Source organism: Pleurodeles waltl, chromosome 6 (genome assembly GCF_031143425.1).
Source record: "Pleurodeles waltl isolate 20211129_DDA chromosome 6, aPleWal1.hap1.20221129, whole genome shotgun sequence".
NCBI lineage: Eukaryota > Metazoa > Chordata > Amphibia > Caudata > Salamandridae > Pleurodeles > Pleurodeles waltl.
Window position 1 is genome coordinate 1,121,220,496 of NC_090445.1, and position 21,826 is coordinate 1,121,242,321.

At 43.2% G+C, this 21,826-nt stretch overlaps 1 protein-coding gene across 2 annotated transcripts in view; it reads right to left on the reverse strand.

Annotated features, from left to right (window-relative positions):
- Positions 1-21,826, reverse strand: part of LOC138300661 (tyrosine-protein kinase STYK1-like) — a 380,092-nt gene that overhangs the window by 46,683 nt on the left and 311,583 nt on the right. For both annotated transcript variants that reach the window (XM_069240291.1, XM_069240290.1), the window contains exon 9: positions 17,094-17,190. In XM_069240291.1, coding sequence (XP_069096392.1) covers positions 17,094-17,190 — 97 coding nt within the window. The remainder of the gene's footprint in view (positions 1-17,093; positions 17,191-21,826) is intronic.

The window sequence follows — 21,826 nt, forward strand, 5'->3', positions numbered from 1 at the left end:
CAAAAATACTTTATTGGAGGGAGGTGGCCAAGGGGGTGGTGGATTGGCACATCATGGTTTACCTTAAGGTCACCAAGTCGACGGGGGATGGCACCGCATGCCTGGAGGTTTGGGGCAGTGATCAATTCTCCTCCCTGGTGAACCAAAGCCTCACAAGGCACACTATCAATATTCTTACATCCATAAAGGAAAGCAAGATGGCCTTGGAGGTTGAAATGACTAAGATTGTCTGAAGAAGGTGAACTTACTTAGGGCCACAAAAAACTGGCAAACAGAGTAGCAGAAACTAAAAGCACTGTAGCTCAGGTCCACCCCAGGTGGCCACTCAAGCAGACAAACTGAATTATTTTGAGGGCTGCTCCCACTGCAATAATGTCCTAGTGGTGGGGGTTCCAGAGAGGCTAAAGGACCCCACCGCAGATCCTTATCTATAGGAGTGGTTTGCTTCTGTGGTGTTGCAGGGGAAAACTTTGAAGTGGTTACGTGGTTTATGGTGGAGAGGGCTCATAGGGTACCGGGAGGACTGGTGTTTCTGGGGAGAAATGGAGCTTGTCCATGGTGTCATCACAGGGAGGAGATGTAGTTACACTATTGCAAGACTGGATACCTCTTGGGCCCATGAAGGGCCATATCACTATCCGCACTGGAGTGCATGGATGGATATTGTAAATGATGTTGCTCTGAATTTTTGAGTGTGTTAAGTGATGAACATACCATGCTTTGGGATGGCGGACACTTTTAAGACAGCAGTGTGGTAAGGTAGGATGGGAGGGGAGTTGGGTTGCTGTTGTGGTTTATATTCTTTGTTTTGCAGCCATGGTGGGGTATGAGGGCCAAGAACTGGGTGCTCCCCTGCCCAGAAAGCCGACTCCCCCAGTAGAGGCAAACCAGCAGACTTCACAATGAAGACACACACCCTTGGGAGGATTTGCAAAGACCATGGGGTTGGGGGATATTTGGTGTCACTGCATGGTGTGGACAGAGGATATTCCTATTGGGTCAGGTCACATAGTACTCATTTGCACATAGGTTACTTTCTGACACCTCTGCTGATCATAGGTTTGCTGCAGTAGAGTTCCAGGTGCAGGGGATATCGGATCATTCCCCACTGAATATTACCTTGGAGACAACCTCACCAAGAAGTGAGATGGACTGGAGAATAGTGTCATGGCTCCTGCTAAATGAGGACTTCGTGGACAACCTGCACAAGGCAACAGAGCACTACTTTAAGGAAAACTCAGAGAGTGAGATGGATGCACTGATCCGATGGGAGTCCTACAAGTCCACCCTCTGGGGGGTGGGCATCATTGCTGATGAGGTGAGGGGAAAAAGGGAGCAGGTGCACTGTGGGATAGTCCTAGAAGAGGAACTTCTGGGCCTCGAGGCAGACTATCATTTAGCACCATCTGCTTCTAAAAGGCTGAGCATTTTGACCAGAACTGTGTAATTCTGTTCCTTGGTCTTGGAAGAGATCAACCAGGCACATACTGCCAAGCAGAAATGCATATATGAGATGGTCGACAAGGCAGGGGAACCTCTGGCATGGTTGAGAGAGGGCAACCGGGAGCTAAGCCATATTCGAGACATTATTGCACTGGATGGGTCGATGCTACAGGTAGTGAGGACATTGCGGATACAATGGCTGATTATATGCAGAATTTTTATGATAGTCACTGGGGTCCCAGAGGCCGAAGTGGGGAAATTTGCAACAAAATGACCCTACAGGTGGTTGAGAGCTAGAGGCCTAGCTCACATGAAAGGAAATCCTCCTGGTACTCATGCAGCTCCATACAGTAAGGGCTCCCAAGCCCGCACTGCCTTTTGGCAGAGGTTTTTAAAAAGATGGCGAGGAGGATTGCCAGGCCCTTACAAGAGATGTATTTCATGTATTTCATGGCCTACAGGGTTGAGGATTTGTCAAGAGATCTCTGCACAGCTAACATTCTTCTGGTTCCCAAGGCGGGCAAAACCCTGAGATCAGTGGGACTCCTACAGCCCGATCTGTCTTCTGAATGCAGATGCCAAGGTTCTGGCCAAGACACTGGTGAATAAAATGCAGAGAATAATCTGGGATCTGATGCACCAGGACTAGAACAGGTTTATCCCTCACTAGTCGACTAAACTCATTCCCTGTTGCTTATACGGTGGCAAGCATTGGCAGAAGGGCTGGAAGCACCCTTGGCCATAGCTTCCCTGGATGCATATATGGCTTTTGCCTCCGTTAAATGGCCCTTTTGGTTTGCTATTCTGAAGAAAACTGCTTTTTGGCCCCAATAATTGTGATGGATCCACCTTTTGTATACTCAGCCTAGGGCCAGGCTGAAGTTGAATGGGGTTCTATCCTGGGACATCCCCATCCAGAGGTGCCTAAGGCCTAAGGCAAGCCCGTCTGCATCCATCCACGCCAGAACGGGCCTAGGCCTAGGCCCCTATGTCCCTCCTGAAGGGAAGGGAAAGAAGTATTCCTCTGATCTCGTCCATTCTATGAGACCGGTTCCTCAGAACGCCTGTGCTCATAGTGTGGACCCGGTGAAGCCTAGGGACCACTGCACTGAGTGCTTCTGGTCTCTTAGACCTACTCTGAACAATTATGATGCAGCAGTTCGGGAGGAAAACAATTATCTCTTCCTACTAGCAAACTGTTGCTCCTTGGTAGCACATAAATTAGATATATACTTGCTCCTGGAACAGCTCACACCTATGGCCCTCTTTCTAACAGAGACCTGGCTGCATGACAGTTCAGCACCTGATATTGCCCTGGCTCTTCCCAGCGGTTATTCCATAAACAGGCTTGATAGAGATTCTCCTGGGGGGGGCATTGCAATTATTTATAGGGACAATCTTACGGTATACTCCTACCCCTTACAGTTATTAGGCTGTGAAAGTATGTTTTTTTTCCATAAACCTGAATCCAAAATATACTCTGTCAGGTGCCCTGGTCTATCGTCCCACGGGCCCCCCAAAAAATTTCCTACAGTCCCTCGCAGACAACATTGCTGAGCTGGTATGTTCTAAACCCAACTTTACTTTGCTGGGTTATTTCAACATTCATGCAGAGGAGGCTTATAATCCCGTAACAAAATCCTTATTATCTGACATGGAGGCTTTAAATCTGGTACAACTGATTAAGGGTCCGACGCACTATAGGGGCCACACAATTGACTTAGTTTTCTCAAATATTATAGAATTGACATCTACGTCTCCTCACCCTTTGGCCTGGTCTGACCACTTCTTGATTACCCTTGAACTAGCCATCTCCAGTCTCAGAAAACTCAATTATAACACACCCCTACCTATCAGACGCTGGCGCAATCTTAAAGCCAGTGCCTGGATCAATACCCTGGAGAGGTCAAAACCACCTGCTATCAAAAATACTAGAGACATGTTAGAGTCTTTTAATAGCTGTATCACCGGCAGCTTAGACGTTCTTCTGCCCCCCTCCACTAAAATCAAAGGACGCCGGAGGCTGAGCCCCCCCGGTTCTCTCTGCACCTTCTTCATCTCAAAAGAGATTGTAGAAAATTGAACAGGAAATGGCGAAAATCCTATGATGACACATTAAAATTAGGGTACCGCCATTTGGCCGCACCGCGGTCAAAAGACTGCTGGTGCCATTCTGACCTTCCCGCTGGTAGCCAAGCTAGCGCCCGCCGGCCCAGCGGGAAGGAGCCCTGCAACACAGAAGCCTGCTCCGAATGGAGCCGGTGGTGTTGCGGGGGTGCGACGGGTGCAGTTGCACCCATCGCGCTTTTCACTGTCTGCTAAGCAGACAGTGAAAAGCTTCATGGGGCCCTGTTAGGGGGCCCCTGCACTGCCCATGCCAGTGGCATGGGCAGTGCAGGGGCCCCCAGGGGCCCCTAGACACCCGTTACCGCCAGCCTCTTCCTGGCAGTGACAACCGCCAGAAACAGGCTGGCGGTAAGGGGGTCAGAATCCCCATGGCGGCGCTGCTTGCAGCGCCGCCATGGCGGATTCGCCCAGCCGGGGGTAAACCGGCGGGAAACCGCCGGCCCCGGTTTTCTGACCGCGGCTTTACCGCAGCGGTCAGAATGGGCAAGGAAGCACCGCCAGCCTGTTGGCGGTGCTTCCGTCATTCGCGGGTCGGAATGACCCCCAATGTCTCTAGAAGAGGCTGCAGAGGTACTCTTGCAATTGACCGCATCAAGGATGTTGTTAGAGATCTGGACAGACTGTGAGGTTAACTCTAACATTAAGCTACTGATTAACTTGGGATATATTGTAGTTAAGTGAGATATTACTAGACACTGGGGCAACCTGCACTGCAAGCATCTGGTGGAGTGGTGAACAGGGATGTACCTGTGCAGGGTCAGGGAGAGAATGGTATGTGAGAATCATGATTGCATGCACAAATATGAGAAAATATGGGGGGCTGAGTGAAGGGGAGGTCTAGGCACAGTTCCAGGGAATGGTTAGGTTAGGTTAGGTTAGAGGGAGACTGGTGTGCTCGGGGACTGTGACTGTGAGGCGGAAGGTGGTACATTTGTGTCAATTATCCATGTGTAAGAAGGGGGTGGGGGTGGAGGCAGGAGACTGGGTTCTGGTTCCCCTACGATGGCTGCTGAGCTTGAATTTGCTTTTTTATTTCCATATCATTTTTTTTGTCTTGTCTTTTAAAATCAATAAAATGTAATGTTAAAAAAGGCATGGACCAAAGGAGAGATCTTTGCTTAAAATATTTCGTGGCAGAAATGTTCTTCTGCTGTCAATCATCACCCCAAGTATTTGTACTTGGTTATTCTTTTGACTGGTAACCCGGTTATGTTTCAAACAGCTGGCTTTTTTAGTTTTCTTCCCGTGACCAAGATTTTAGGTTTTATCTAAATTCATGGATAACCCATTAAGTTTAACATATTTGTGAAGTTTGTTTAGAAACCATTGTAACCCAATCCTGGTTCGCGATATCAACAATGCGTTATCTGTATGGAAAAGACACAGGATTGAGTTGCCTCCAAGCTTGGGTGCAGGTGCATTTATGTTCTCCAAACCTGTGGCTAGACCTGCAATATAGATGTTTAAACGTGTTGGCACCAGGACACAGCCCTGCTTTAACCCAACTGTTGTATAGATTTTATGTGTGACTCTGCTACTGTACCCAATTTTCCCCTGCAGCAAAGTTTTGATATATAGCTGCATAATCTTTTTTTAAAAAGACTGTGAGAATTCCCCTATGGGCTAGTTTTTGCTATAAAATGTTTCTGGAGAAAGTCAAAAGTGACAATACTATTTTTTAAAAGAGATGTCTTTACTTGTAAAAAATGGGGATTTTGGTAGGTTACAATGCAGGTTTTACACCGCAGCAGTCAGTTTAAAGTAAGGGAGCTTGATTGGGTTTGAGTCGATGAAGGGTGCAATGAATATGTGGATGAGCAAACGCGCAACCAATGCCTTATATTTGTGATGTTGGGAGGCGTGGTGGTCTTTGTGGCCTTTGTGGTTAAAATATGTGAATAATGCAATAATGTCAAAATTCTAACATGCGATGTGAATGATCTAGCGAATAGGTGTAAAAGTGGTGCATTAATGAAGTGTTTTCTTTCTTATCGACCGGATGTTATTTATTTACAGGAAGCTCATTTTAAAAGTAATACCCCCAAAAATTATTTTCCTGGAAGGTTCTCTCAAACTTATTATTCCTCTGCTTGGACAGCTGTGAGGGGTGCAGCAGTTATGTTAGCAGACTCTTTAGAATGTAAAATAAAAGATGTGCTGAGGGACAATCAGGGTAGGTTGATCTGGGATAAGGCCATAATGAAGGAAATGAGTGTCAATTTTGTAAATTATTACGGGCCCATGTCTGACGGTTCACATCCACTGAAGCAAATTTATGATTTAGTTATGGAAGCAAAGGGGATAATAGTTTTGGAATGTGATGTTAATTTTATACAAGATATAACAAGAAACACCTCAAACATAGCAACAAACAGTTGAAGCTACAGACAGCAAAGTTAGTGAAAGTAATGAAACAGGATTTTAGACTTGTAGATCCCTGGCAGGTCAATCATAGAGACGGTTCACAATATACAAGTTTTTCAAATCAATTTAGATCTGCTTCTAGTTTAGATTTTTTTTCTGGTTTCTGACTCAGTGAGATGGGGGGAGGGGTAGTAGAAATCTTGGCAAACTCCTTATCTAATTATTCATGTGTTAGTTTTCAGAATGGTAATACAAAATCCTGCTGACTGGTGAAGTTGGATTTAATATTACTATTTTTGAAACACCACTTTTTTAGAAAGTAAGCATTTCTCTGCACTTAAAACCTTCTGTGCTTTACAATCCACGTCTGGCTGGGTTTAGTTGACAGTTCCCTTGTGCATTCACTCAGCCACACCCCAAACACAGGATACTCAGCCTCACTTGCATACATCTGCATTTTGAATGGGTTTCCTGGGCTGGGAGGGTTGAGGGCCTGACAATTGCATGTCAAAGGACAGTAGCCTGCCCTCACACAAAGGGCTGCCACACCCCCTACTGGGACCCTGGCAGACAGGATTGAACTGAAAAGGGACCTTGTGCACTTCTATGCCAGTCTTTGAAGTCTCCCCCACTTCAAAGGCACATTTGGGTATTTAAACAGGGCCTCTGCCCCTACCAACGCAGACACTTCCTGGAGAAGAAACCTGAACCAGAATCTGCGTCCTGCCAAGAAGAACTGCCTGGCTACCCAAAGGACTCACCTGTCTGCTTTCTGTGAAGGACTGCTGACTTGCTGTTGCCCTGCTGCCTTGCTGCTCTCTGGCTGTGGTGAAAAAGTGCTCTTCAAGGGCTTGGATAGAGCTTGCCTCCTGTTCCCTGAAGTCTCAGGACCAAAAAGACTTCATCTCAGCAAGAAGGACTCCTTGTGTGGTGAAATTCGACGCACAGCCTGCAAGAAACGACGCACAGCATGCATCGCGGTGAAAAATTCACTGCACACCAAACTGGAACGACGCAGCCTGACTTCGCATCTAGAAGATCGGCGCAGCGCCAGCCTTGCGACTGGAAATTCAATGCCAGGCCCACCGGATCGACACACAGATGAGCCGGAACGACGCAGCTCGTCTTCCAGAGAGGAATCGACACAGCGCCTGCCATGCAGTAGAAATTTAAACGCAACACCCATCGAATCAACGCAGCTCCTGTCACTTTGTCCTGCCAGCGCAGGAAATCCACGCATCATCCCCGGGGCGTCTGAAAACCCCACCACCCAAAGGGGATCCATGACCGAGCGCCGGAAATTGACGCACAGCCGTCCCTGCGTGAAAACTAAATGACGCATCGCCCTGTGCCGCCTAAGAAATCGACGCACACCCCTTTGTTTCCACGCATCTCCACCTCTGCGGTTCTTTTAGGAGATTTTGCAGGCGAACCGGGTACTTTGTGCTTGAAAGAGACATTTATTGCTTTTAAAAGAGTTAAGACACTTTATATCACTTTCATAGTGATATCTCAACATATACTTATTGCATTTTAATCGTTTTGACCTGCATCTTATCAGATAAATAGTATATATTTTTCTAAACATTGTGTGGTGTATTTTTGTGGTGCTATACTGTGTTATTGCATGATTTATTGCACAAATACTTTATACATTGCCTTCTAAGTTAAGCCTGACTGCTCAGTGCCAAGCTTCCAGAGGGTGGACACAGGATAGTTTGAATTGTGTGTGACTTACCGTGGCCAGAGTGAGGGTCCTTGCTTGGACAGGGGGTAACCTGACTGCCAACCAAAGACCCCATTTCTAACAGAAACCTGTTTGTTGGTCCACTTGTTTAATGAGAACAAACTTCTAGGGTTGGGCAATTGGTACAGATTTCTTAGAAAAGGTGCAAGTGAAATAGCGGTTCCGGATTTCCTAGAGAAAATTAATAGAGAGACTGGATGTAAGTTAACTTTCAGTGAATGGCAGCATGTTCACCAGATGGAATACAAAGCCCTTAGAGCAGCTAATTATAAAAGGATGGCATTGCGTTCGAGGTGGTGGGCGTATTATACTCCACCAAGGCTTCATAAAGTGTTCCCATCGCATCCTAATCTATGGGGGTTATTACAACTTTGGAGGAGGTGTTAATCCGTCCCAAAAGTGACGGTAAAGTGACGGATATACCACCAGCCGTATTACGAGTTCCACAGGATATAAGGGACTCGTAATACGGCTGGTGGTATATCCGTCACTTTACCGTCACTTTACCGTCACTTTTGGGACGGATTAACACCTCCTCCAAAGTTGTAATAACCCCCTATGTTTTCGGTGTAAGGCAATGGATAGAGGCGACTGAGGGCATATATTTTTTCTATGTCCCTGGTTACAGCATTTTTAGATGGAAGTACTCGCCGAAATTAGTTACCACCTGAACTCGCATTAGCCATATTTGTTTTTTCTCACTCAATAGGTAAGATCAACAAGCCCTCCCAACAGTTTATTCCAATTGCGATCGCAGTGGCGCTTTCACCGGTTTTGCAATATTTGACATCTACTAATAACCCTACTGGTAATTTGTGGGTGGAAAAGAAGAGGAGACCAAAGCTTCTGAAGAAGCATATGCAAGAATAGTTAGGGCGATATCAAGGTTCTCAGCAGTATGGGGAGAATGGATGCCTCCAGATGTGTCTTTGTAAATAGTGACTGGGTAGATATGTGTGTTCGGGCATAGCCATTTTTCCATAATGTATGATACAAGTTAAATTTATGGGTAAAAGATGTTGATACGCGAAATAATGATTCATGTCACAAGACTCATGTCTATGTAGTATAGTTTTCCATAGGATTGTTCCAGCGAGTAAGGCTTTGATGGACAAGTAGTGCAACAAACTGTATGTATATACTTTAGCATTTAGGCAAAGGGAAGCATAAAATCTTGTAAATGCACTTTACAGGATCACAGGCACTTTAAGGTAGGGGGATGTATGTAGTCACTTAGTGCTTAGGGTCCCCACCCTAATAACATTGTCAAACTGAAGCTTGAAAATGCACAAACTTGCACTTCAAATGTTTCAAAGCACTTTGATACAAGTTACGCGCTATGATTAAGAGTCTAAATGAATTGTTTTAAGCTGTTTTCAGAATGTACAATCATACTTTATTGTTTTTTTCTTTTTCTCTGCATTTATTATTCTCAATTGTATTTTGTTGGCTCTATTTTGCTTCTCTGCCCTGTTTTATAAATAAAAAATAAAAAAGAAGACATTTAGCAGACAATCTTTATATTTTCTGGGTTCAACTGACAAATTCCTATGTTATTATACTGAGTGAGAAAGATTATCCCCCACAAGTTATAACAGACAGTCCCACAAGAGGGGAAATTATAAAGGGAACTTTCTCTTCACCTAGTGCTCGCAACTGAGGAACTAGTATGTCATGAAGTAGGCATTATAAATGGATCCAATGCTATATTAAAAACCAGGTGGTTTAGGATAAATGAGCATTTCATCATGTGATTCCTTCATGCGACCAGAGGTCCGGAAGCAGTATCCGATGAACCTGAAGGCCAATATGGGGGACCTGTGGGGGAAGGAGGGTCTAGGCACAGGTCCACACGATGGTTAGGTTCTAAAATCCATGTTAGATGAATTTTAATATCAGGAAATAGTCACAGTATGACAATCTATGTTTTAGAAGCAGATAATTCCTTGAGATTAGTATTGGACTATCATAGTTTGGAACAGTATTGTAAAAAGTATACTGTACAAAATGCACGTACTACTTTGTTAATGAAGCTATTCTTAGAAAAAATACAAAACCATTATTGAAATAGCAAAATGTTCACACAACGCATAGCTCCTGACTCTTAATAGCTTATATCATTCACATTTGAGGTTAACAAACAGATTTACAAGATTACCTCAAAGGTGTAAGAATAGCCAAGGGGTCTTTCCAGCCTGCATCATTGACTTTTTGCGAGAGGAATAGAGAGTGGCTCCTTATGTAGATAATATTTATATTACAGATAATGAATAAAATAAACATCTCCAACACAAAGAAAGATTAGTCACAATGCTTGCGGAGGAAGAATTTAAATGGAGTTTCAGAAAATCCAAAATATTCCATTTGGATGTAATTTTTTGGGATGTCAATTATCCATTGAAAGGAAAGGACTTGTACTAGGGGCTGTCGAGAAATATGTGATATTGGAAACCACACATACTCCCAAAAAGCTGCAAGCATTAGTGGGATTTCTGAATTTCTGATAGACATATCTCCCACAATTTATAAGGAGAGTAAAACCATAGTTAGTTGATCATCTCTACATTTACAAGAAGGGACTGGAAGAAAGAACACACTCAGGGGGTTATTCTAACTTTGGAGGAGTGTTAATCCGTCCCAAAAGTGACGGTAAAGTGACGGATATACCACCAGCCGTATTACGAGTTCCATAGGATATAATGGACTCGTAATACGGCTGGTGGTAAATCCGTCACTTTTCCGTCACTTTTCCGTCACTTTTGGGACGGATTAACACCTCCTCCAAAGTTAGAATAACCCCCTCAATTCCTTAAAAAAGACTTGATCTTGGCAGCACATTTAGATGCATTGGATAAAGCATTCAATTTAGTTATAAGAATAGTTTCCACTGTGATAAGATTCACTTACGTGCAATGTAAGGCAGAGTACACCAATTACTGACATATCACATTTATACTCCATAACATATGAGTGCTTCACGCAGAGAAAGTTCTCTCAGCAGTACAGACGGTCATCATTCAAGAGATAACCATTGTGCAAGGCAAGACATTTATTACAGTGATGAATACATCACCATTCTGGGCAGCTACAAAAGCAAGCATACCAAGTTTTAGAGTCTTACATGTACTCTGAGTGAAATGGGCAGTGAGCAAACCAGCTCAGACATTCTGTTTAAGCACAATCTGACACTGAAAACACTGGAATTCCTCCAATGTCCGCAGGTGATTCTAAGCATACATCAGTAAAAGCATTGAGTGACTATCACACAATGCTTTATATAGATGAATAAGCACAATCAATGGTGGGCACAAAAAAGTGGTATTCTGATGACTGCCCAGCAGCACGGGGGTGTTTGGTCATCTGAATTTACAAAAAAACATATAGATGTGATGCCCTTAGATGATTCTGCAGTGATGATGCACAAAGCGACAGCACTAACCAAGTCAAAAACTAAAGTCAACCTAGAAATACACTCAGAATGCAATCACTGCACAAAAAGACAGATCTGCCTCCAGTAATACAATCATTGCACAAAAAGAGACCCGTGCTTTCAAGTGACATACAACTACTTCATGGGGCCAAATTGGCTCCCTATGGTACAATGGGAGGGGTGGGTGATCAAAATGATCTGAATAAATCGATTAGGTTACATTTAATCACAGAAGCACGCAATCAAATTGGGTCAGTGCTTGCAGGAGTTTCACCTAGTCTAGGTATAGCACAGCTGGGGAAATCGTACCACAGTGAGAAATCTGCTAACAAATATAGTATCCACTGTATGGAGACTACCATAAAGATTGTTTACAAAAACAATGAACAATTTCAAATTAATTATGTCGATCACATTAGTTCCCTCAAGGCAATAAATAAATACAAATAAATACTTGGAGAGATAGGCTGCAGTTGTTGTCTGTGGGTATGGCCACAGCAAAAGGTCATGGCTCATGAAGTTATAAAAGACTTGTATTTAACAGTGATGGGTGTAGTGCATACCCTTCAGTCAGATCAATGCCAAAATCTCTAATCTCTTATCAGAAGTGAACACAAAGAAGGTTATAGACCTTCAAGTCTCACATCTCATTAGGTATACCTCTTTGAGTGTAGTCAAGAGAGTCAAGAGTGTACGTTAACAAACATTGGCTACGAAGCAGTGGTGGTCTGCAGGACTAATATATGGTGACATGTGATGGCACCAAACTCACCATATTTGTGGCTCCCCCTGGTATGGCTCTTCTACCCCAGCATACTCAAGCAGAAATGGAAGGACTTCCTTCCTGCTCAGTGGAGCGCAAATCCAAACAACCCTCGAGCTGCTCTCATGATGTTTTTAGCATGAGAACAGCTCCAGGATTGGGGGAAGCAGGCTAAGTCAGTGCTCATTTTGAGGCTGGGGTATGTGCCAGTGATCATCCCTGGAATTGCTGGGTCTAAAGAGCGCAAGTCGGGCTGGCCATATCTAGACAGCTGGCCAATCCGACATGCGCACTGAAAGGGCGATTGCAGGATTCAGCCCCACCCCATGCCCTCATGCTAGCGCTGTTCATTGGTTCTGTTAATTACACATTTTACTTAAAAAAACACTTACTATTTCACTCATCTCAATGCTGCCCGATACAAATGTTATCATAAGTATAAAAGCTTACCATAGTAGAGTAATAAACATTAAGTGAAGCACATCTTATATGTGGATATTATCCTGAAAATATTGGCCCGGTGCGTCAAGTAGAAACTTGTAAGGTGACATTTCAGATGGACACAGCGTTCACGTTAATAATGCCCCTTGAAGTCAGAGGACCATGAATGCTGGCCCCACCTTTGAGCTCACAACAGCAGGTACATCATCTAAGCGGCCATACTGGATGTGGGATATTGAACCTTAAAGTGCGAGTGCGCCAGGAAATTCTTCCACTGATGGTAGGTAGAGTTTTTTTGCTGAACTCCGTGCTGCAAGCAGAGCAGCAAAAACTCAGAGAACTCCAGACTTTGACGCCCACCCCTACATTTAACACAACACTTTTAAGTCATGGCAAGTGGTTATTGTGGCCAGGGGACACAAATGGTTGTCATGGGCATTTTGTAAACTTCATGGGGGTTTTAAAGCAAGCAGACCAGACCCTTGTTATGTGTCATCAGAACATTTGGGTATTGTGAAAACATACAGTGTAGGAAAATTATGCCAGCAATGGTTGAAAAGTTCCTCACTAGATGCTGTAAAAGAGCGCCTCAGTCTCCTGTCAAATAAAAAAGACTTACAAGATTTCCTGTTAGGCCCCAGAAGACAATGTAAAAAGTACTTCTTATATGCAATTCACAACGAAATTTGGAAACTTTCACAAGAAGCCACTGCCCGGTTAGGGCAAATAGATCAAGAAAATGAACAGACCGAATTATCCATTGTAGGTAATGGGATTAACACCTTGTCTGACCGCATATACATTCCTAACAACATACGTTCTTCTGCAATTGACATTATGCAAACTCAAATTTCATCTTTACAACATGGGCAGATTAGTTATGCAGTTTGGTTACACACTACAGAAAAGGGGTCCAATTCCCTGGCAATACGTTAAGGCGAAAGGCCTGTTTTGCCGCATTTAGTTTGACGTGACTGCAACAAATAATTGCTAAGAAAGAAGCAACATATGTTATATTGAACATCAAAAAGTTAGAAAAGTTACCTTTTACTCTGGCGGAAATTCAATTTGCAGTATGGTTAATTCATGGGTTTATCAATCCGCTCATTTCAACACTACAGTTCACATCTTGCTTCAAACACATTCCCATAAGCAGATATGGAAGGCTAGGAGATAGCTATATTCATCAGGTGTAGGAGCTACCCTTCTCGTACAAATGTTTCAGTGGGATGAGAAGGTCTTTCTTAGTGGCAGCAAATGTGAGACCTCTGTGAGCCATTCAATCGTTTGCAAACAGCAGTCCTTGCATGGAGCATGTAACGCTTATGCAACAAATTTGGCTTGTTATCTGAAGGAAGTTCCTGTCCCCTTGATTCGACCAGCGATCCAGGTGCTCTCAAATGGAAGTTATGTGCTTCTAAACAGTCAGGGCTGTTGTAGAATGCAAGTTGGAATTGCCTACATAGTTTTGGTCTCCAGAACTGGTACTTTTTGCTGTAATGTGCTTTTTTCCCCACGCAACAGACAAAAGTAGCCGACATTTAGCCTCATATTGCTACTTCCAATGTAAAACCAAGCGGACTAAAAGCTCTATTGTTTCAGAATCATATAGCGCTGACATCTGCCTACAAGACCTATGAGCTCCAAGTAGCAAGGTCATCTGCAGAGATACAGTCCCTTTAAAATTCAAACTTTCCGAGACACTTTGGTGAACTAGTGGGACTAATTTTTAATGTGTCCAATACTGCCACAATTGTGAATTTCTATAAGGATGTTGGTTCTGGGTTCATCAACTACTTTTCGTCTATATTTGGCAGTACACTTAATATTTCGGGGGACTCCCAATTAATTTGGTCTTAATTGGTGTCATTTTGCTGTTACTATTTTTTGCCTGCAATGGCTGCCCCATCCCAGCAAGGAGGACTGATGGCGCTTTCACCAGCGCAACTGTGCCGTAAATACATGATGCAGTATTTCGGAGCACCATGGCACAACTGGAGTGCAACTGGGCTTTATCATTTAGACCGGTCCTGGACAGTATGCAGACCATGTTTCATTGCCTTTGTTGCCTTTTTGAAGCTGCACTGCAAATGCGAGTTTATTTTAGCAGCATTTTATTGGCACATTATTTTAGCCATAGGCCTGCAGCTTGTGCCCTTTAGCCCAGAAAATAAGTCATTGTATTATTTTAGCAGAAGCTTCATTTTGTGGTGATGTTTTTATTATTTTACCTGTTGTTTGTGCTGCTTTGAAATGTTCAAATTAATAGCCTTTCAACAGAGCCTTAAGGCATATTTCTCGGTGGCTGAGCAGAAATAACTTACAACAAACAGGTCGACCTGCTTTTTTTAATTAGACATACCAGATCTAAGGACAGAATTTTTTTAAGAAATTGCCTGGTGGGCCTTCCATGTCTGCCAAATGTTCTATGTCTTTCCCTGTCCCCATACATTTGTGGAGTCAGATGAGTGGTGGTTGACTGAGCAACAGAGGTTTCTGATTTGGTAGTTATAGAAGGAGATGTCTGTCTTGGCTCTTGTGGTCGAAAAGCATCTTTTTCCTCTGTGGCACGAGTGGTGGAGAAAGGAGAGAGAAGACACATGAGCGATTACAGTCGCGGGTTGGTGTTGAAAATACCCAGGGTGGAATAGAATCTGATTTGCAAATTATTGAACTGACTCATTCTCAGGTGGTATATAAAGAAAGTGCTAAATAAGTCCAACGCGTCAGGTGTAATAGTGCTCTAACAACAAAAAAGCCAGCAAGCTTACATGATACCCAGGTGGTTGATACGATCATGAGATAAGGTGTGGACGACGACACCAGTGTTGTTCCCTAGGATGCCCAGGAATGGTAGTCCAATGAATTGCAGCAGATAAGATTGCACCAAGAGATAGCAAAGACAAACAGGGAAAGCAAAACAAGGGGTTTTAGGAAAAGACTGTGTGAGGAAACTTTAAAGGGTCAAAACAACAAAAGACGCCAGGTCAGGTGGACAAACTATTCACAAAAGCCCATTTAGTTATGAATAATTAATAGCCAAAGAGACTTGTGTGCAGTGTGGCTAAAAATGATCTGGAATATCCCATTTCTGCAGTGGTTAGAGGTCTAGCTTTCTCACTTGCCTCTACCCAGAGTTTCTGTTCTCCTTCACCATATTCAGATAACTCAAAGATCAGCAGGAATGCATCATATTTACAACTTAATCCCTCCCTCTGTACTCTTGAACTGAAATCCTGGTGCCTGACTTTGTAGCTAGTTTGTGTTTGGTTCCCCAGCAACGTTAATGTCATTTCTGTAATAATTTAAGATATCTCTGTGTAAATTAATATTATCTTACAAATGTAAGTTGAATAATGCCAATGTTGACATCTAAACTGATAAAACAATATCTAGTCACAATAACAATGTCCAGCTTAATTTTACCTCTTTTAGGATGATATATATATATTATTTTTATTGATAGGAAGCCTCAATCAACAAGGACTATGATATCCCTCACTCATCGTCTTTGATATAAATAATAACGGCAATGGAATATTTTACTAAAGTTTGTGTTTTGAGTTATTTTGCATCTAAGTATACTTAATACACGAATGCACCTTTTGACATAAAATTTAAATTTAAATAAACCTGGTGTATGTTGTCCTGGAGTTGATGTATTGATAGAAGATGCTCCAGTCATTGGCTGGTTGGGACGTTTACTCAATCAGCTTGGAAACTGATGAAAGTAGTGGCTCGGTGCAGTGTCCTCAGCCTGTTGCTCCTCTTTTAAGCCTTCAGTTGTCAATTCACTCTTTGATCCTGGAGCTTAGACCATATCGACGTTTGTGGATTTCCACCATATTTCTCTGAGAAACCCCTACATTGTTAAGATACCCTTCAATCTGCCTCCATATTTTTATTTGATGGCTTCTGGCATGGTGAGTGTGGTCTTCCAAAAGAGTTTGTTGTTTTCAGCGATACTTTCTTCAACCAGGATCTCCTATTCCTAGCACTGAACTTCCTCTAACCTTTTCTTCCCACCTCTTCTCTTGTGGCTCTTGGCTTGACATTAAAGCCACTTTTCTAGTGTAAACAGTGTTGGGTGAGTGTGCTTCTCTCAATGTCTCAGCTACAATGCTTCTGGCACACTTCCTTGATCTGTGAGGTCAGCAATGTTCACAATTTGCTCAAACAAATAACAATTTGTGATGCTAAGTGAATCATAAATCGGTGTTAAGCGATAGTAAACATTAACAAATTGCTATTTGGTAATGACATGCATTAGTACATATTACTTTGTGCTTTGGAAATAGTGATTCATTAAAAAATCCTACTTCCGAATTGCAAGATCAAATTATTGTACATAAAGCCCTGGTGTTGAAACATCTTTTTGGAATAAATCGGGAACACATGTTAGCTAGTCTGGAAGCCTTTTGGGTGAAGAAGACAAGCGAACACACAAAAAAACTGAAATTTAAAGTTGGTTAATAGCAATTATGTAAAGGCATTAGAGGGGTCAACATAATGTTTTTCTGCCAAAAAGCGCTAGCCTCCCTTGGACTCCAGAACACCCACTATTGGACAGTGATATAAAAAGAGCACATTAGACTCAAGTGAATCTCTTAGTGAAATAATATTTAACCAAATTAGAAGAATGTGGAAAAGATTGCATTAATTTACCTTGTAAAAAATTCAATTGAATAAACGTATAAAGCCCTTCTGTGACTTATGGCTGTTTGCATTTACAGACTTTAGAAGCGCACTAGTCTCCAATTCAAATACACAACACTTACAGATGTTTGCTGCACTGCTCCGGTTTCTGCATACGATGTCCACTCTTCAGTTTTGGGAGAACTTCAGGCGGCGTTAGAGCCAGATACGGTGGAGACCCTGTAAAGCCGGAGGACAATAAACAGTCACAGTTACCCAGGAGTACAGACTCAAAGTTCCTGATATTCGTTTTTTCATCATATGTAGCTATAAATCAAAAATGAAAGCGCTAAATGTGGCTTATTTGCACCTTGATGAGGAATGGATAAGAAGCCTCTACTTAAGAGTCTAAGGCAAATGTATATAACATTGAAAAACAATTTAGCAATTTTCATCATACTACTGCTTTTGCACTGGAGGCTGACCAGTCAAAATCTGCCAAAGTCTTATCGGTGTGGGTTAGTGATTGCCTGGATGCCTTATTTAAATACGCCTTGGCCCGCTATGGGTGGGTTCATACACTTGTTCATTTCAATTCAACCATTAAGTCTTGAAAGTGATCTTGATGGAGCACTATACCTCCACAGCAGTGGAGGCTAATGATCTCTGGAAACAGTGGGGCACAAACGCAATAAGAGAAGGCCACTGGATTGGTAAATGTCAGTCATTGGATTGATAGGAAAATGTTAGGTCTTTTCTCTGTCTGTATGTTCTAGAGCACACTGCAGATGTATCACCTCCCTTCACAAGGCATCTGACCGTGCACTTTAAAATACAAACTGGGAAGAAGGATGACATTTACGCTATCAATATAATAATTTAGGGCAAGATGCAATTTGCAAATCTTTGCAATTCACAAATTGCGAGTCGCAATGCAAAATGCACAACAGCATAACTCAGACTGTGTGCGATTCCCAGTGGGGTCACAAATAACCTGCCTCATTAATATTCATGAGGTAGATTGCAATTTGAGACCCCATTGGGAATGGCCGCACTCACAGGGATGGTGGCCTGCTGAGGACAGCAGACCACCAGGTCTGTGACAGCTTTTAAATGAAGCAGTATTTTATTTTTGTTAAATGCAGCCCATTTTCCTTAAAGGAAAACGGAATGCATTTCAAAAACACAAATGAAAGATTTCTTTCATTTTTTCAGAACATACAATGGTCAGTGGGACCACTGCCTGCTCTGATTTTTTTTTTTTAATGCATTCACAAAGGGGGGGGGCTGGTCCCGTGGGACGCCTTCCCATTTGAGAGTGGGTTAGCACCAATTTGAAAATGGTGCTAACTGCGATTATTTTGTGGCCACAGTCACAGATACAAAACAATCATACATCACACTGACTCGCATTTAGGAACGGAACGCCCCTTCCTAATTCAAACTTGCATAGCCTTTTAGCGATTCGGTAAAAAGATTATCTAATCGCAAAATTGGGTTTTGGTTGGGTTGGAAACTCTCACTACCGGTACCATCAGAATTAAGAGGCCACATGTAATGAGGGCCATGCCTGGCACACCTGATATTCAGCAAAATTATTGCTTTAGGGATAGGAACCCATATTTTCCCAGGCAAAAATGTTTTTAATAATAGATGCTTTAAAGTAATTCATTAGAATGAGTAAGAAAGAGAAATATAATTTAGGTTTAACGGAAGTCTACCACAAGCAATAAAGTCACCAGCCTGTTAGGTCCAGTCAAACCTGCGCTCAGCCCCTGGTAGCTATGGCACCAAGCAGACTGGTTGAACTCAAAGAAAATGTGAAAAGCAATTAGAAGTACCAAAACAGTTAAAAAGGTGAAAAACTAAACACAATAAAATCCCTCTCTAATTTACAAAGAGAGAGAGAAAAAATGAAGAACCAAAGCAATGACAAAAATCCAACAAGGGAAACCAGAGATATGAATTATTAAGCATTTAAGTAAAAAGGAACCAAGAAAAATTGAAGCACCAATGAAAGTCTAACTCCAGAGTTACCAGAGCCTAGGCACGATTTCATGCCAACTACGATGGAGCAGGGGGTCGAATAAGCCAAGAAGTTTTGTCCCAATTGGAGATTTTACCTTGGGACTTAGGAGCTAATAACGAATTTGGCAGTCGGAAAACTCTAAACCGCCAAAACCAACAGGAGGAGGCAGCCATCATACTGGCTGCCTCCCACTATCCCCCAGTCGATATATGATGTTCCAGTCGAGCTGACCAGTGGGAACAGTGCTACGGTATTGGTCTCGTCTTCCTCACGGGAGCTGAGACCAATACCGTATCACACCAACACCCTCGGAATGCACACTGTCTGCAAAGCAGTGCTTTGTGCTGAGCAGGGGAGTCCCATGCCCTTTGTGGCTCCCTCCCATGTGTTTCCCACAGGAGGCTGGCGGAAACAGGAGGCATGATCAGCATAGCGGCACTGAGTTCAGCACTGCTGTGGCTGACCACGAGTCAAACCGCCATCAGCCTGTCTGGAACCATGTTCCCAGTGACGGAAGTCCCCTGGCGGTCTGACCACCAGGGTCGTAATGTAGTGGTTGGACCACCTAGAGTGCGACGGTTCGACTGCCATTCCTTGGATCACCAGACTTGTAATGAGACCCTTAGTCACTGAAATGGAAGTTGAAATCCTCCAGCGGGAAAGGTTGCAGGCTGTATCTGAGTGCCATGATTCGAGATAGCTGTTTGGTGCGACCCACTGAAGCCAGTGGTTTGGGCAGGAATAGCCCCAAGTGGGAAAAGTTATATTTTGTGCCCAGAAAAGCACTCTCATTTTCCGAATAGTTTTCACCCCTTCATCCAGTCAAGCTTTCTAAATTCAGACCTAGGATCCAATTTAAGTTTCAGCAGACAGCATATTCTTCGATGGCCTGGCAGAGAACATCAGGTCCACCAGGCTCAGGGTAATCAGACCACTACATTTAAAAAATGACGGCCAAGTTGGCTGTCATTTAAAAAGCATTGGCTTTTTTAAGTTTGACGCACGGCTCCCGTCCATCAGACTTATTGTATTTTTATTTTCAAAAAGACAGTCTAGAAATGGGACTTTCTTTTAAAAAATTAAAAAATGCTCCCATCTCAATGGGAGTTTTCTCCCATGGCAAGGGGAACATCGAGTAGTTTTCCCTGCCCCTTGCACCAGGGTTTGCCCATTTCCATATCTGGCCGGACAGACAATTATCTTGGCAGTAAGGATACTCTGATGCAATAGAGTATCCTTACCACCAATATATAAATCAGACCCTTAACTCTTTTTTGACGCCTTGAATCCTCTAACGGATTGTATCCAATGGTGAGTTCCAATGGCCAAGTGCCTTCTTGCTGGGAGCCCACTGAAATGGATTTTCCACTATAGAGAATCTCTAAGTGGGAGAGACCTCTTTCTATAGTGCAGCAAAGATAAACCTTTAGTCTATTAGTTTGGGTGATTGGTCCCAATCCTCCTGAAGCTTGGAAGTCCAAAATTCTCCAAGACCCAAAATTCTAGAGATCTTGACAGAGCCATGGGTTGGGGACTTCGAGAACAGCACTTGAGAGTCAAGACTCACTCCAGCAGAAGGGTACTGGCCAGGACCAGTTGCTGCTGGTCAGTTGAGCACTTAAGACAACCAAAGCTCTATTGTAACCATCTTGTAACCATGGGTTCTATCGTGTCTCCATGCATACCAATGCAGTATCCTTAGCTTGACTACCTGATGGTAAATCACTTCAGCATATAGTGGGGCCATCATTAGGAGAGACTTAGGGGCCGATCTAAGAGCCCCTAGCGCCTCCTTCACCACATTAGTGTCATTTTTTTATGCTAATGTGGCTCAACGAGGCCAAAATCACTGCGCCAAATTTACAAATGTATGCATTGCGTCACTTTGTAACCCTTTTCACTATATTATCCTGCACAAGGCATAATGTATGCAAAGGGGGCGTTCCCCCGTTGGTGGGGCTGAAAAAGTGGCACAATGTAAGAGATTTCTTTGCATCATTTTTTTCAGCACTTTTTACACCTGCTCAGAGCAGGCGTTAAAAGGAGGCACACCTTTGTTGACAATAGGCCTCAATGGGCTTTGCAGGATTAGCGTCAACGTTTTTTACATTAATCCTGCAAAGCTCAGAACTAGCGTAAAAAATGTTTACGCTGGTTTCCTAACTTCCGCCATGGTGCGCCATATCTTAGATATGACGCGCATATGGTGGCGTTGGGGGGACGGTGAGGGGCCTAAGGAAAGTGGCACTGCACTGGGTGCAGCACCACTTTCCTTAAATCAAGCCCTTAGTGTTCTCAATGTCCACTCAGAGGATAATCTAAAAGACAAGGCAGACTGCTGTGGTCTTTAACTGCCATATTCAACTCCCCTTCTTATTATTCTGAACATGCCACAACATTTTTTAATTAAATTTAATATTGGCCTAATGTAATTGGTTAATGGCACCATGTGTACCCTGATGACTAGAAATACCTGAAAAGAAGAGCCAAAACAGAATGGTAAAACGCCCTCTCAGTGATGAAAAATGAAACAGGGCTTCTGTGCCATAAAAAGAAGACCAAAACTAGATGGGCACTAAACAGCATTAGAGCTTGGGAAAGCCCTGAGACTCTTTACCTGCCTGCCAAAGGAAGCAAAGACAAAGAGTTATTTAGCCCCCAGCAACCGATGGCCCCAGTGAGGATGCAACAGTTGCAAACTACAGGAGACAGTCAAGGCCCTTGACATGCCCCAGATGGGGATTCAAAAAACCCACGTTGATAGAAAAGAGAGAGAATAAGCACAGTAAGTATAAAGGAAAATGCTAGTTGGTGTGCTAGAGATGTACATTTAAGGGAAGTTATTGG